The sequence below is a fragment of the Tasmannia lanceolata genome, unplaced genomic scaffold, assembly GCF_043159265.1.
Source record: "Tasmannia lanceolata isolate RefF3 unplaced genomic scaffold, GAP_Taslan_0.1 ptg000013l, whole genome shotgun sequence".
Lineage (NCBI taxonomy): Eukaryota > Viridiplantae > Streptophyta > Magnoliopsida > Canellales > Winteraceae > Tasmannia > Tasmannia lanceolata.
This window is the reverse complement of record NW_027518690.1, coordinates 12,464,191-12,479,003: the sequence shown is the minus strand read 5'-3', so window position 1 is coordinate 12,479,003 and position 14,813 is coordinate 12,464,191. Positions and strand designations below refer to the sequence as shown.

Genomic DNA, 14,813 nt, shown 5'->3' with positions numbered 1-14,813 from the left:
TTGCGAAATGCCTTTCGAGATGAACGCTAGCAATTCGCTTTCATAAAAAGTGCAAACCGTGTCGGCACTAAGTGCACGTGGCCCAGATCTCAGCCGTTCACTTTTTTTTGTCAAGTCTGTGATTAAAACTTGCGTTTTTTAGTGAGATTAATCTCAGCCCTTCACATTTTTGTAAAGTGCTGAGAGCTCGGGTGGGTTACTTTGTAGGGACTGAGGTTAAACAACCCAAAGTTGCTAGAGCGGGAATCGAAGGCTCCTAGGGAAGAATCCTACTGAAGGTTGCCAGAGCGGGAATCGAAAGCGGGAATCGAAACGGGAATCAAGCGGGAATCGAAAGCTCCCAGGGAAAAATCCTGCTTCCTTGAAACAACCACTATACTTTAGTCATGTTTTAGTGGGATGATGTAATAAAGGGCGCCCTTGCAAAAACATCAGCTTCGAGGGTTCCCCAATTGAGTGATTTCTTCAAACTCAACAAGGTTTGCACTTTTTTAGGCTCCATCCACTTTTTTCAGTGCCACACTCTGCATAAATCAACCAATCAGAACACCCTTGAAGCTGATTTTCACAAGGGCGCCCTTCATTCTATTATTCCCCCATTTTTTAAGAGAGTAATTTTACATTTGCAGCTAGGGTTGGCAATTTCACCGGTGAAAAATGGGGATCTGCCCCGTCCCGCACCGGGCGGGGATTCCCCGACTTGGAGCAGGGATGGGGCGGGGACTAGGACTTAAAAAATCCCTCGAAGTGGCAACGGGGTGGGGGTGACCCGCCCCGTCTTAATATGCATGCCATTATCAATATCTTCTTATTTTATTTTAGTACTGTTTTAGTGTTTTTTTTAACTTCTTTGTGCTAGTGATACTGGCACTACCGTATTTTGATAAGTGCACAAACACGGCTTGTCTTTATCTTTTTTATGGGCGTTAAAAAGTTTTTTTTGAGGTGAGGATTTTGCGCGGGGTGTGGATGGGGATGGGGATTAGGTATTCGCCGCGGGGGCGGGGACGGGAATGCAACATCCAAAAATTGGAATTTTCTGTTTCATTGAAAAATATACAACAAACTATGAACTCCAAATTAGGTGGTTAGGGTTTGTCTAATTTCTCCAAATCTCTCCCCATTTTTCGAATCTGTTACAAAATTTCAATCCATAATCCCCCTTCTTTTCTCCCCTCCTCCCATGCCGATTTTCTTCTTCCTTTTCTCTTGTCTCGATTTACGCCATCCAAAAATTATAGGTGAAATTCCATGCCAAAGATATGTGTTTTTTCTAGTATTTGTTTGATTTTTCTGTTTCCCAGAAATCTACTATCTTGAAGAATCTGTTTGTTTCCAATGGATTTTTTGAAGATTAGGGTTTATATTCTCTGAACAGCTAGGTTATATTCTATTGTCTTTTGAGTTGGTTTTTCTTTTTACTGACATATGCTTTTCATCTTTTTTTTATGCTGTTCTTTTATTTTGGATAGTGTTTAAAATCTTTAAATATTGGGGATTGTAAAATCCTGGATTTTATAATCCAAAACCTGGACTTTGTAAGCTAAAACCCTGATTTTATAATCCTGAAAATGTACAATCCAGGTTTTAGCTTATAAAATCTGGGTTATATCTTATAAATTTCAGGTTTTAGCCTGTAAAATGCAAGATTTTACAATCCTAGATTATAAAAATCCTTTTATCCAAACTGCCCCTAAGAGTTGAATTTTCTGATTGTGATGTGAAGGGATTTTTTTTCCCCCATTCTGGCATGTTTTCTTTGTAGTTTGTTGGACAAGTGAGTTTTTTTTTATTGATCTTTTGTTACTTTATTTATCTGTGCGAGTCTTGATTGGCTGGTTATTGATCTTGAATTTAATTATCTTCTTGCTTGAGTATTAGGGAGAAATATTTTTTCTTTTTCTTGAACAGTTTTAGATTCAATTTTGTATATTGGGTTGTCTTCAAGTGTTTGATAATTTATTATGGTTTGAATATTTTCTCTATATTCAGTTTTTTTTTTTTTTTTTCAGGAGCAACCATGATAATTTGGGAATCCTTCTGTAGATAGAAGAGGAGTAAGAGGCTTATGAGTTTGTAATAGTAAAATGGAGACTCTGCCTGAAGTGTATCCCTTGACAAGCCTGCAAATTGGGTAAGCCACAGGCTTTTCTTTGGTTACTTCTAGCTGAATTAAATAATCGCAGAAACATCATAAATGAGTAGGTAAAGAGTCAGTTTTCTCGTTAATATGTCTTGAAATACAAAAATCTTCAGGCTTGGAGAACTTTTTAACTCTATGTATCTTGAGTGTTTTAGAATGATGCTATTGAAGATTGTGTACTCTTGAAAGGTTCAGTCATTTTCTATAAATGATTTTTCTAAAACGATGCTTTCCTACTCTACTTGCTTATCTAGTATACTTGGGGATTGGGGGCTATCTCTCATACTAATTCAAAATTTTTGCAAATGAAACTCCAATGAGAGAAGTTAAGAAGAAGAAAAACCAAAGGCAAAATCTTGCAATGGAACTTTCATTTTTCTTTTTGACTCTACTTTAAAAGAAAAGAAATACTATAATAATCTTTTTTTTTTTTTGAATGGTAGCAGTTATATTAAAAGAATACTGAGGGTGTCCCCCTTACAACACAGAAAAATAAGACAAAACTAAGGCAATACAATTAGGGCGGGAGAAAATCATAGAGTTCTAAAGCCTGCAGCGATACGCCAACTTTTGCTAAATTATCTGCTACTTCATTAGCAGAGCGCCTCACATGATTAAAAGTTACCTGCCGCCCCTGTAAGATATCTGTAATCTCGTCAAAGAATTTAAGAAAGCGCCACGGGGGAGTCCGAGGTCCCCTACGAGTATAGCTCTACCTACTATCCCCTTTCCATTCTTTTCAACTATATGTTATTTGCAGATGACATAGTATTAACCAACGAAACCAAAGCAGAAGTAAATGCTAAATTAGAGTTATGGAGAACTACTTTGGAATCTAAAGGTTTTAGACTGAGTAGGACTAAGACAGAATATATGGAATGCAACTTTAGTAATGTAAGGAGGCGGGACGAGGATGTAGTAAATATGACTGGACAGGATTTACCTAAGAGGGTTATCTTTCGCTATCCTGGTTTAATTCTACATAAGGAAGGAGAGATTGAAGAGGATGTTAACCATAGAATAAGAGCAAGTTGGTTGAAGTGGAAGCTTGCCTCAGGAGTTCTTTGCGACCGTAAAGTCCCTACCAAGTTGAAGGGAAAGTTTTATAAGACAACTGTGAGGTCAGTCGTGCTGTACAGCTCAGAATGTTGGACCACGAAGAAGCAGCATGTGCATAAGATGAGTGTAGTGGAGATGCGAATGCTTAGATGGATGTGTAGCCACACAAGGCTAGATAGAATTAAAAATGAAGACATTCGTAAAAAGGTGGGGGTGGCTCCAATTGAGGAGAAGATGAGAGAGCACCGCTTAAGATGGTTTGGACATATCCAACGTAGGCCTTTGGATGCTCCGGTGAGAAGAGGCGACTCGTGCCAAATTGATGGAGTAAAAAGAGGTAGGGGCAGACCGAAAACAACTTGTGTAGAAACATTGAGGAAAGACTTGATAACTAGGAACATAACAAAGAACATGACCTTGGATAGGATAAAATGGAAGAAAATGATCCATGTAGAAGAACCCAACTAGAACCAGGATTAGATCTAGATTCCTTTTACCTTCTTCATGAATTTTTTCTAAAGGATTGATTTAGCCGACCCCAACTAGTTTGGGACAAAGGCTTTGTTGAGTTGAGTTGAGTTGACTGCTGAATCCACAAATCCAACTCTTTCGGGGTTTGCAAAGTTCGACAGTCCATACCTTTGTTGGGTTATGCAAAATAACCATATGGTCTTGTCGTGCTGGAATGATGAACTGGCTTGATTCCATGCCATGGATACACTGATAATTGGATATTGGACAAGAGAGTGGGCATAGTATTCACCAGAATTTATATAAGAGAATAGAGTTCCTAAGGTGTCACCTCATATAACTTATATGAGGTGGCGCTTAAAAACATAAGGGGCCTACTTTGTTTGGATGATCCAAAGCATTCATTTGATAGGCCCTCACATAGATAGGGTGTGCCCAAAAAATGAACTTCATAGGATCATCCTAACCCTTCCATTTGTGGAGGTTGAAATGGATGGGTATAAACCTCCATAAATTTGCCCATTTTTAACCTCCATAAATGGAAGGGTTAGGATGATGCTATGGACCTGATTTTTTGTAGGCACCATCTTCATCTAAGGGCCTTTCAAATGAGTGGTTTGGATCACCCCAAAAATGTGGGCCCCTTATGTTTTGTGAGCGCCATCTCATATAAGCGATATGAGGTGACACCTTAGGAACTCTATTCTCATAAGAGAATAGAGTTCCTAAGGTGTCACCTCATATAACTTATATGAGGTGGCGCTTAAAAACATAAGGGGCCTACTTTGTTTGGATGATCCAAAGCATTCATTTGATAGGCCCTCACATAGATAGGGTGTGCCCAAAAAATGAACTTCATAGGATCATCCTAACCCTTCCATTTGTGGAGGTTGAAATGGATGGGTATAAACCTCCATATATTTGCCCATTTTTAACCTCCATAAATGGAAGGGTTAGGATGATCCTATGGACCTGATTTTTTGTAGGCACCATATTCATCTAAGGGCCTTTCAAATGAGTGGTTTGGATCACCCCAAAAATGTGGGCCCCTTATGTTTTGTGAGCGCCATCTCATATAAGCGATATGAGGTGACACCTTAGGAACTCTATTCTCTTTATATAAAGGTATCTAAAACCAGTATTAGAGATCATCTATTAACTAACAATTACTAACCATTTTTTTTTCTTGATGGTAACAATTACTAACCATATTTTTAAGAAAGTACTTTACCCACCATTCTGAAAAAATTATGAGTTGATCAGTATTTCACTGCTTGTAAATATCTGGACAAAGACATGGTCAAAGATTCTTCGTCTAGTTGCTACATAAGTTGGTTTCATCTCCATGAGAAATGCTACATATGTGCATGTGTGATACTGATTATAGCTACATGTGTTCAAAATTTTGTTCAAATTTGAACCCAGATTGTATGATTTAATGTTCACACTTTGTAGCATTCTTATAGAGAAAGGTGAATATGCTTAAAGCATTTTATGACACACTTTTACAGGGACATACAATCCTACCTTTCACGAGCATTCTTATATTTTACCCCCGTGAGTCATAGAATTTTCATCCTGGTTGATAACCGACCATGGTTGATGAGCAAGCATCCAAAATCAACACGGATATGGCAACTAATGGTGACCAAGGTCATTTTTGGATCATTTGGATATCTTTCTTTCTTGAAGTTAATAATGTGTGGAGCTTTCTGACTTGTTTATAGTTATGTTTATTTGCAGTACAGAATGTCTCCTTTTACAAATTCTAGGACACTGGTTAGGCTTCCAGATTCGGTTAGCCATGCTGCAACAAATGGCTCGCTTAAATCCGCCTGTACTAAACCCGAGAAGTTATATAGATGGTTCTCTGTCATAGACGCCACAATATGGCAAAAGAAATCACTGTTCCCTGTGATGGATTTGTCAAAAGCTCTTCATGGTTTCATAGTATTTGAAGTTGCTTGGAAGGATGTGCGTGGTATCAACTATTTGAATGAGCTACAGGTATCCATGCATGATCATCATACCATTACCATCCATATAATCATAGTTATATCTGTAATTCATGTGCAATTGTGTTCAAAAGCCTTCTATGTTACTTTCAGACAGATACATCCGTTGCTTTGGAAGTGCGATCCCTGAAAAAATGGGACTTCAATGGCATTGACCAGGCCTTGAGTTGTATATCTTCATGGTTCTCGGGCACGGCATCTGAAATTCTATCGCTCCGGTGCAACTTAAAAAAGTTGTCTGATATGGACTCTCTTTCAGACTGCCCTCAGGATCTGTCTGTTGCTTCTAAAGAAGTGTTGTTTCACGATACAGAGGCTTTTCCAGAAGATGTATTTTTTGACGTCCGAGAACACCCCGTTAAAATAAATAATAATGTTGATGATACACAATTGTATAATGAGGAAAACTCAATGAAGAAATCTAATATAGGTTGTGTGGGTACAAGTGAGGAACCTAGTATCTCTTCCACTCTATACATGGATACTTTGCTTTTGTTTAAGTTCAGCGACAGAAACCTTCCATTCAAATTAAAGCAGATAATAACGCCTGATCTGAGGCTTCTTACTTTGCTTGAATCAGGGCTTCCAAGTTGGGTTATTTTCTTCCAATCATATCCCATATTCTGCCAATTCTATCGCCCATGGATGTGTCCTCTTGCAAGGACACTTTACATCTTGATTTCTCTTGTTACTGTTATCATTGGGTTTTATGATCTGTATAAGAATGTACCCCTTCTGAAGGTAACCGCCGCGAGGCTTTGTGGTCCACTATTTGACTGGATAGAAGCGTGGGAGATGATTTCTAGGATTAGGTATCTTGGGACTATGCTGTTCCTTCAGAATCTTGAGAAAGCCTTAAAGTGGTGTCTGATGGTGATGCGTGTTATCAGACCAGTAGTGTCGCTGCTAACAAAACCATTAGTAGAGCCACTTTTGGAGGCCGTAGAACTCATCTCTCCTATGTGGAACATTTTTGTTGAGACAGGAGAGCTGTATTTTTCCACTGCTTGGATTGTGATTGAATCCTCATACAGCACCATTGTTGACTTGGTCAAGTTTTTACTCTCACCATTCGAGCTTCTTTATTCATTTACACGGACTATTGGTAAATTTCGCATCTTCTCTGTCCCAAAATTTGTAAATTATCTAAGTTTTCCTTATTTTATCTTAAGATTTTTAATGGTTTTGATTTTTACCTACTGCTTCAATCCAGTGTCATCAATTTATCCAATACTTTGTTCCATCTGGGAACTATTTCTTGTTCCTCTTCAATTTGGTCTCACATTGGGAAACTATGCGGCCACTCTATCCTCCAACATCTACGTTTTGCTGAAAGATGTTTGGCAGTCGGCGAGCAGCGTCACACATCTTTCATCTTTTTCAGAGGTGACACCCGGTGGATATGGATTATCGATCTGGCAATCTCTTTGGAAAGATCTCTTCTCACAGGTTTAGAGCTTTATTATATGCTACATTGTTTGGTGCTCTGTATTTATTTGTGCAAATTGACATGGTAAAATTCACAGGCTTTTCGTGCCATCCGAAGCATTATAAAGGGTTTCATTGCTTTCTTCACGGCCTGCAACAGGCACAGGTTAAGGTATGAAAGAATTCATGCATCTGGCTTTGCAGTTCTTTGGATTATTCTGTCAGAATAAATAAAGGGCTTCATTGCTTTCTTCACGAGTCCCACTAATATACCAATTTACTAGAATGCAATTACCAAAGTTAGATTGTCATAACCCTTAACACTATCAGATAACAAGGAAATAGAGTTGTTTTTTTCTCCTTGAAGATTTAAGCTGCCAGTAGGTTCTTTTTCTTCAGTGTAACACCGCAATATGCTTGGTAATGAGGGGTGGTCCTGTTGGCAACAGGGGCACCAAAAGTCTGTTGTGCGTAAATCTCCTTGATCTTATGTGAAGTGAGACCCACCTGCAACTGAATTTTTAGCAGATGATGGGATTTATGGTGGGACCCACATCTGATCAATGTCCGATCTTGGTTAGACCATGACGGAATTCACGCACTAGTAATTATTGTTGTGTGTTTTTTACTTTTTAGCACCAGATTATTCCTATATTCTTGTCTTGCCCATCACCTACTTTCATTGGGGCCAAGTTTATTTTATGCCTTCACAACGACAGAGGGGAGATCGTGGGTGTAAACTAATTGTCGTACACAGGACATCCCAATTCCAGTGCATTTGACATGTGTTCTTTTAGCTTTGATCTAGAAGCTATGATTAAGGTTGTAAACCTCCCAATCAGACAATTTGAACCCAAGAAATAAATATCGCCATTTGATCTTCCCAATAGAAATCAGTGGATTGGCAGTTTTAACATATTATTTGCTTCTTTCAGTTGAGCATTATTATATTCAAATCCTGTAAGTTAGGTATATCTTTCATCAATTCTAATGATTACACAATGGTAATGCAGTATCTACAATCACATGAGAGCATTCATCCACCAGCTCTACAGCATTCCCCGTGTGGCCCCATTTCCATGTCCGTGTTGGCAAACATCAAGGATGGAACAACATCATAAGGTAATTTCTCTAGCATCATGCATTCTTTTTGTGATAAAAGCAAAAGAGATCAAAAAAGCTGTATTACGCCATTCCTTAGGCCATGATTGACAACCATGATTTTTTTCTTGGAATATTATCTTACCAAGTGTTGAGAGAGGGCATAGTGAGAGAGGGAATGGTGCAAAGTTGATGAAAAATAAGGAAAACAAAAACTCTGTTTTGAGTAGAGTTTTTCTTTTCCCCGTTTTCCCGCCATTTCTCACCCTCTCCCCCACTCATGCCCTCACAATTTTTTCCCTCTCCCACTTATTGGTATACTAATTTTCCATGTGAAAAACTTTCATGGATGCTGAACATGGCCTTAGGACCATGATAAAAACAGGAGATCAGAAAAGCTGTATTATTCCTTTGGGATCCACTAAGAGTGGCGGAAAGTTATCAATTATCATTGATGACGGAATTTTGATTAATGTATATTGCAGCTACTGATATAAGAACAATGTGTTTTGTTTGATATTCAGATGGATTCTAAGGGATGTGATCGTTGTAAATAAAGAGAGATTGAGGCCTGGAACTGTATACTAAACACCAGGTATTGCAAAAGCTAGAAAACCAGTTAACAAAAGGTTCTTTGGAGTTTGGAGTGTAATTATCAGTTTCTATGTGTATAAGTATTTTGAATGGGATTTATTGTAAATAAGAAAAAAGAAAATTTTAATTATATATTATGTATATACTAAACATTTTATGTATCTCTTGTACATTGCAAGAAAGTGAAGCAAATAAAGTGTATCATATTCAGAGATAAGTGGATGATCTTAATCAGTTCTATTAAAAATTCAAATGAAAAAAAAAAGATCTTAATCAGTTCTATTGCTCTCTCTATTTTATTTATTTATTCTTTTTTAATTTTTTTGGTGATCGCGATTCATCTAACCACCTCTTTTGCAGTTGGATCGAGCGGACCCAATGCATGATATCATCAAATAAAGAGAAGAAATGTTTATGAATCCTAGCACTTCACTTTTCGAGGAGAATGAATCTTTTTATCGAGGGATTGGAAAAAAGTGAAAACAGTTAACTCCATTCCTGTTTTGATTGCAAGAAAAATATATATGATGATTTTTTTTTCTTAAAATTCCTTGTTCTTTTCATGATGTAACGAGAAATAATATGTTGGTGGTTAATTTAGAGTGAAATTATCATAAATTGAAGGTCTCTCTAAGTGAAAAAATTAATGGGGTTGTTCAAGTCATCTTTTTGGGAAATGTTATCTACTGTATTTTGATGATGGCACTCCTCACTTTATTAAAAGTACGGTATGGCCCGCACCATAAGATGATGCAAACCGTCCATTAGATGGGCACAACCTAAATAGGTTGTGCCCCAAAATTTATTTCCATAGGTTGTTCCTAGCCCTCCCCGCACCATAGGATGATCCAAACCGTCCATTAGATGGGCCACAACCTAAATAGGTTGTGCCCCAAAATTTATTTCCATAGGTTGATCCTAACCCTCTGGAGATCAGAGGGTTAGGAACAACCTATGGAAATGGTTATTGGGTCATAACCTATTTAGGATGTGGCCCATCCCATGATGCGGGCCATACCGTACTTTTAATAAAGTGTGGAGTGTCATCATCAAAATACAGTACTGTTGATAACATTTCTCATTTTTTTGCATATAAAAAAAGTAAGGAATTTTAAAATATTTGTCCTTTAGGGCCCGTTTGGTTACCTCTATGCATTTGTATTTTGATTTGGATTTGAGTTTTGGATACAAAACACATCAATCATCTTCGTGATCATGTTTTGAGAGAGAGAGAGAGAGAGGTCTCGCTGCTGTCGGAGCAACGTCGAGGAGTAGTGATGGTGAAGGAAGTTGCCACAAATATTGATTTCCAAATAATGTCCTGCAGAACAGATTTGAAAATCGGAATTTTTTACACTGTTGTAGTTGATTTGGAAATCTAAGGACCTGATCCAGTTCAAAATATCAACTAAATCTAAATCTAAATATTGTTGGTATCCAAACGTGGCCTTACAAACTTCTACAATTCCTGCAATCCAAACAGGGCCTGGAATGTTATGGTCCTAAGTGGGGCCCATCTAGGCAGTGGACTAGGTGGGACCCAGCTTGGTATGGGACAAAACGTGAAAATTTTGAATATTTTGGGTTCAAAAATTGACAAAAAAAAAAAGAAATCTCCAAAAATCATAAGGTTAGAATTGTCCGATGCAGAAATGTTGATCTATGGTCGACCCATTGTGGGGACCAGAAGCCAAATTGTTTGGATCACCAAAGTAGTGGACCCCCTTTTTTATATTTGCTGCCAACATTTTTCCTTCACAAAATATGCTTGTCCACTATATAATTTCTCATGTTTATATTGTTCAAAAAGTCTAAGTCTATGGTACATGCCTCAAATGGATCTGTACAAAAAAGAAAAAAACGAAGAAGCTATCACATGCATTCATTTCTCCCCCTTTCCTCTCCTAACAAAAATAAATAAATAAAAGTCAAGACAGCTCTCAACAGTATCACTAATATATGTTTCAGGAGGAAAGACAATAAGAAAAAACCAAGTCTAGATGGGTGGAAGCAGAAGTGGAAGAAGAAAAATGAGAGATAAGTGTAAGGCGGAAAATGTAGGAGAATGAGCCTTAGAGTTGTTGTCTGGGACTGTTGGGCCCAAAGGAGTAAATCCTCCAGCACCATTTCCACCAATGCCACCACCACCACCAATGGTGCCACCAACACCGCCGCCAAAACCGGCTGTATTCGGCGTGTCTGGATAGTTAGAAATCGTAGTATTGGGTGGCGTCGGGGGCACCAACCCTCCAGCATTGCTGCAAATTTGAGTGGCAGTATCAAATCATTAGCCATGAAATTAAAAATCTATTAGGAGAAAATGTGTCCCCCATCGCTGCTTGTTTCACATTGGTACAAAACCCAACAACTCCTTGATATTAAAAAATTCACGTGCACGAGCCGACCCAAAACCCTCCAAAAAAAAGGAGCCACACGTGAGGGGGAATGTTGAAGTATAAATGATTCAATAAGACCAACTATAACAGCTTTAGCTTTTGGAGTTTCACACACACACACACAAAAAATACTCCTCAGCCCGAGTTGACTCTGTTCTACCTAAATCCGAGTTTTGTATTACCAAGCTAATCAAAGACTCCGAATTTAATGAAAAATTAACAGTGTTGATCATTGGCTTTCCGAATGACTCATTTTAACTTGGCGGAGTTCTCATTATTGAATTGGTTTGCAAAATGTTTCGAGATTGCTGGTGATCTAAGTATCTAACTTCTGTTATATAAGCTGCACTTTTCCATTTTGATGTGGTGTGTTTTTGAAGGACCCATTGGATTTTTAAGCAAGAAGCAATCAAATAATATGAGAAAGAGAGAGCTTAGATTAGCTACTATCTATTAGAATATTTGGGAATAGGTGTTAAAAAGTGGTTCATTCTCAACAGTGGAGAGGTTTTCAAGGAATGTGTAGAGAGGAAATTGAAAACTACATCTGAAATTATTTTCAAATATAAAAAAGGGGCAGTGATAAATCGACTCCCCATGTGTCTAGGAGAGAGAAAGACACATGGGGAGTCGATTTATCAATTTGGGGAGTCGATTTATCACTCCCCTAAAAAAGTAGGGAAAAGCTTGAAGAAGCTTACTACTGAAGGATTCTCTGTTAAGTAAGCCCCACCATTTTCTGCCATCTTTGCAAAAGTAATACATTATTCGATCGAATGGCCACAGTGGCATATCCCAAAGTATTTTTATTTATTTAAAGGAAACACCCACCCACCCACACATAGAGAGAGAGAGACAGAGACAGAGAGAGAGTTTTTAGCTCCATGTTATGTGACAACCCATTCTAATTTGGGTACTGATATTCGCACTTCCACGTTTTTATAATTGCACTAACCTATCTTTTCTTTTATTATTATTTAAACAACTGTCGAAGATTATTACGGTTCTCAAAAAATGCTCTCAGAAGCCAATTAAAAAAAGGAAAGACAAGCTGTAGCGCTAAGATCATTGGGTTAAAGAAATCATTTCTTAGCTCCATATTATCAGAAAAGGAAAAAAGAAGAAGAGAGAACACATTTTATTTATGATGAGTGAAGGAAAATAATATTAATGAGTGTGAGAGAGTATTTTCAGTTAAAAATAAGGAAATTGCTATCGTCCATTGCAAAAGGCATTTTGCGGCTGGTCTGCCGCATGTCAGAAGTGAATGGAGAAAAAAGCTGTTGTCTCCATTCACGAGGTGGCTGGTATGACATGCAACATACTAGCTGCGAAATGCCTTTTGCGATGGACCCTAGCAAATCCCAAAAAATAATAATAAAAAGAAAGAAAAAACACATACCTTAGAGATGATGGGTACACACAAGATCCATAGCCTAAAAAAAAAAACATAATATTTCAGCCCATATAACCGCAGAAAAAAAAAGTTATAAAGACAAGAATCAAAGAAGAAGAAGAGTAAGTTTAGTTTATTTATTATGTCTCAAAACAACATAAAACCTCAAACAACATACTTGGGTCGGTCATAGAAACAGAAGCAGTGCCAGCAAAATCACAAGAACCAGGACCCATAGCCTTCCTCTGATAATAACTATTGAAAGCATAAGAAGCGTGTGCTTGGAGTGTGTTTGGGAGGTAACATAGACCGTTGGATTGGATGGGGCTGCAATCGGCACCAGCCCCACACGCATAGTCAAGCGCGGCCTGAAGAGCTTGGTCTCCCACGTTGCTCAGTGACACGCACCAACTCCCCCCTCGCACGCTTACAAATAATGATAACACCACCACCACCACCACCGTAGCCCAACCCATGGTGCACTAATGGGTCCGGTACAAGAAGAGAAAATAGGGGGAAAGAAAAAGAGTTTGAAAGAGAAAAAAGTAAAAGAAGAATAAAGGAAAAGCATTGAGAGAGGGAGAGATGTGTCTAATATTTCTTTTTTCTAGGCACCGATTGAATTTGGGACAGTTTTTTATTAATAAAAAGAGGTTTCTTTCAAGGGGAGGTGATATGGGCACACGGTGTCTCTTCTTTACTCAACTCATTCTGTCTTTACCGGTTTTTACAGGTGTAAAATGGTGGGGTCCAACTTATATGCATGGATTGGGTGGAGATCTTGGGGCCCACCTCATCAGAACATGATTTAAATTTGTGGGCCCCAGCCGGATTTAGTGGTGCTATCAAAACAGTGTAAAATTATGGGCCCCGCACTATGTATGTATTGGGGTGGAGAAAGTAGGCCCAGGGGTAAAATGGTGGGCCACACTATATGCATGGGTTTGAGTAGCACTATTGGTGGGCATTGCCAAACATAGAGATGTAAAATGGTGGGCCTTACCAATTGCTATGCATGAGGTGTAAAAAAATCCACAATAGAATAAGAGAGCTGTTTTAAGTTTCTTTTTCAATGCACCTATTTATTAATAAAAAGGGTTGGGAACTTGGGAAGTGATATATGGATCCCTTTTTTTGACACTAGAGATAGTAGCACATTGCAAGGATTCAAGGATTTATTAATAAAAAGGGTTGGCAAGGATTCAGAGACCTGATTGTCATGTACATTGCATCTGGCTGTCCCACGTAAAGAAAAGGGGCGCATTTATCATTTCTTTAGGGAAGGCCATATGGGCACACTCTCTTCTTACATGAATAGCCCATTCTCCGTCTTTACGATTTTTTGTAAGGATTTGCTAGACAATTCCACAAAGAGTAATGCTAAGGAAACCGAGAGTAGGACCTAAAAGGGGACCGAACAAATTGTTTCACCCCACGACATGAGCAATCCCTTAAGTTTAGGAAAATTATCAAAAAGAAAAATTTTCTTTAACACATGGCGTCCTACTCTAGGTTTCCATATCATTTTCCTTCCACAAAAAAGCCATTTCTCATAATACTTTTTCTAGAGAGAACCACCTCCCTTCTCCTCAGCCACAGAGAACATTCTGTGAAAATCGTGTCCCATGGATATGAAAAAAAGGAAAACACTTCTAAAATGGGATTCATTGCTGAAAATAAAGTAGGGCCATCTTTACCTTTTTTTTTCATGCTTTTTTTAGCACAGGATCCCATTTTGCTAGCCTTGGTTCTAGAACCATATATATGTAACAATCTAGAACCATATATTTAACAATCTAGGTCAGTCAATATTAGGCGTAGGGTTCATCCTTTATGTCCTAATACTTCAATTTTTTCTACATATCTAGCCTCGGTTCTACCCAATCATTCGTTCCTGTTCCGGTTTTTGCCGGTGAGAATTATGATTTCTGGAGCATCAAGATGAGAACATACTTCGCTTAGAGTCAACAGATAGAACATGCCCCAGAAATCACCTCCATAGGTTGATCCTAACTCTCCGATCTGTAGAGGCTAAAATACAATTGGGCCTACTCCATTTGATGATCCGAACCATCAGTTCTGGCTCTACATAAATAGACCGTGCCCCAGAGATCATCTCCATAGGATGATCCTAACCCTCCGATCTGTTGAGTACCTCCACAAATTGGACGGTTAGAATGATTTTCGAAGAAATATTTATTTACATTGTA

At 38.3% G+C, this 14,813-nt stretch overlaps 2 protein-coding genes and 1 non-coding gene across 7 annotated transcripts; 2 read left to right on the top strand and 1 right to left on the bottom strand.

Moving 5' to 3' along the window:
- Positions 1–320: 320 nt before the first annotated feature.
- Positions 321–9,434, top strand: LOC143889808 (uncharacterized). Of its 5 annotated transcripts, none has more exons than XR_013254943.1 (10): positions 971–1,241; positions 2,013–2,134; positions 5,185–5,326; positions 5,417–5,680; positions 5,782–6,793; positions 6,902–7,137; positions 7,235–7,288; positions 8,130–8,238; positions 8,742–8,812; positions 9,172–9,434. XR_013254943.1 is itself a non-coding variant. In XM_077394167.1 (10 exons), the coding sequence occupies exons 2-9, from the start codon at positions 2,088–2,090 to the stop codon at positions 8,772–8,774; spliced, it is 1,917 nt and encodes a 638-aa protein (XP_077250282.1). In that variant the 5' UTR covers positions 973–1,241; positions 2,013–2,087; the 3' UTR covers positions 8,775–8,812; positions 9,172–9,434. The 5 variants fall into 5 exon arrangements, 4 of the variants coding, with proteins under 4 accessions (XP_077250283.1, XP_077250284.1, XP_077250282.1 ...); XM_077394167.1 differs by having other exon boundaries at positions 973–1,241; positions 7,215–7,288; XM_077394168.1 differs by lacking the exons at positions 971–1,241; positions 9,172–9,434 and adding an exon at positions 321–479 and having other exon boundaries at positions 7,215–7,288; positions 8,742–9,088.
- Positions 9,435–10,506: 1,072 nt separating this feature from the next.
- LOC143890819 (PLASMODESMATA CALLOSE-BINDING PROTEIN 1-like) lies at positions 10,507–13,149 on the bottom strand. The gene is made up of 3 exons (XM_077395499.1): positions 12,782–13,149; positions 12,610–12,643; positions 10,507–11,069 (listed from the first exon to the last, which is right to left on the bottom strand). Exons 1-3 carry the CDS (start codon positions 13,077–13,079, stop codon positions 10,808–10,810), a joined length of 594 nt encoding a protein of 197 aa, XP_077251614.1. The 5' UTR covers positions 13,080–13,149; the 3' UTR covers positions 10,507–10,807.
- LOC143891481 (small nucleolar RNA SNORA17) lies at positions 12,426–12,533 on the top strand. Its single transcript, XR_013255363.1, has one exon. It is a non-coding gene; the product is annotated as a small nucleolar RNA SNORA17 (small nucleolar RNA).
- Positions 13,150–14,813: the final 1,664 nt, after the last annotated feature.

Excerpts from the sequence above, each read along its gene's own strand:
- LOC143889808 (XM_077394167.1), top strand. The coding sequence starts at position 2,088 with ATGGAGACTCTGCCTGAAGTGTATCCCTTGACAAGCCTGCAAATTGG. Across the intron at positions 5,681-5,781 it reads ACTATTTGAATGAGCTACAG|ACAGATACATCCGTTGCTTT; the intron begins GTATCCATGCAT and ends TGTTACTTTCAG. Across the intron at positions 8,239-8,741 it reads GGATGGAACAACATCATAAG|ATGGATTCTAAGGGATGTGA; the intron begins GTAATTTCTCTA and ends TTTGATATTCAG.
- LOC143890819 (XM_077395499.1), bottom strand. The coding sequence starts at position 13,079 with ATGGGTTGGGCTACGGTGGTGGTGGTGGTGGTGTTATCATTATTTGTA. Across the intron at positions 12,644-12,781 it reads TGTTTCTATGACCGACCCAA|GCTATGGATCTTGTGTGTAC; the intron begins GTATGTTGTTTG and ends TTTTTTTTTTAG. Across the intron at positions 11,070-12,609 it reads GTGTACCCATCATCTCTAAG|CAATGCTGGAGGGTTGGTGC; the intron begins GTATGTGTTTTT and ends TCAAATTTGCAG.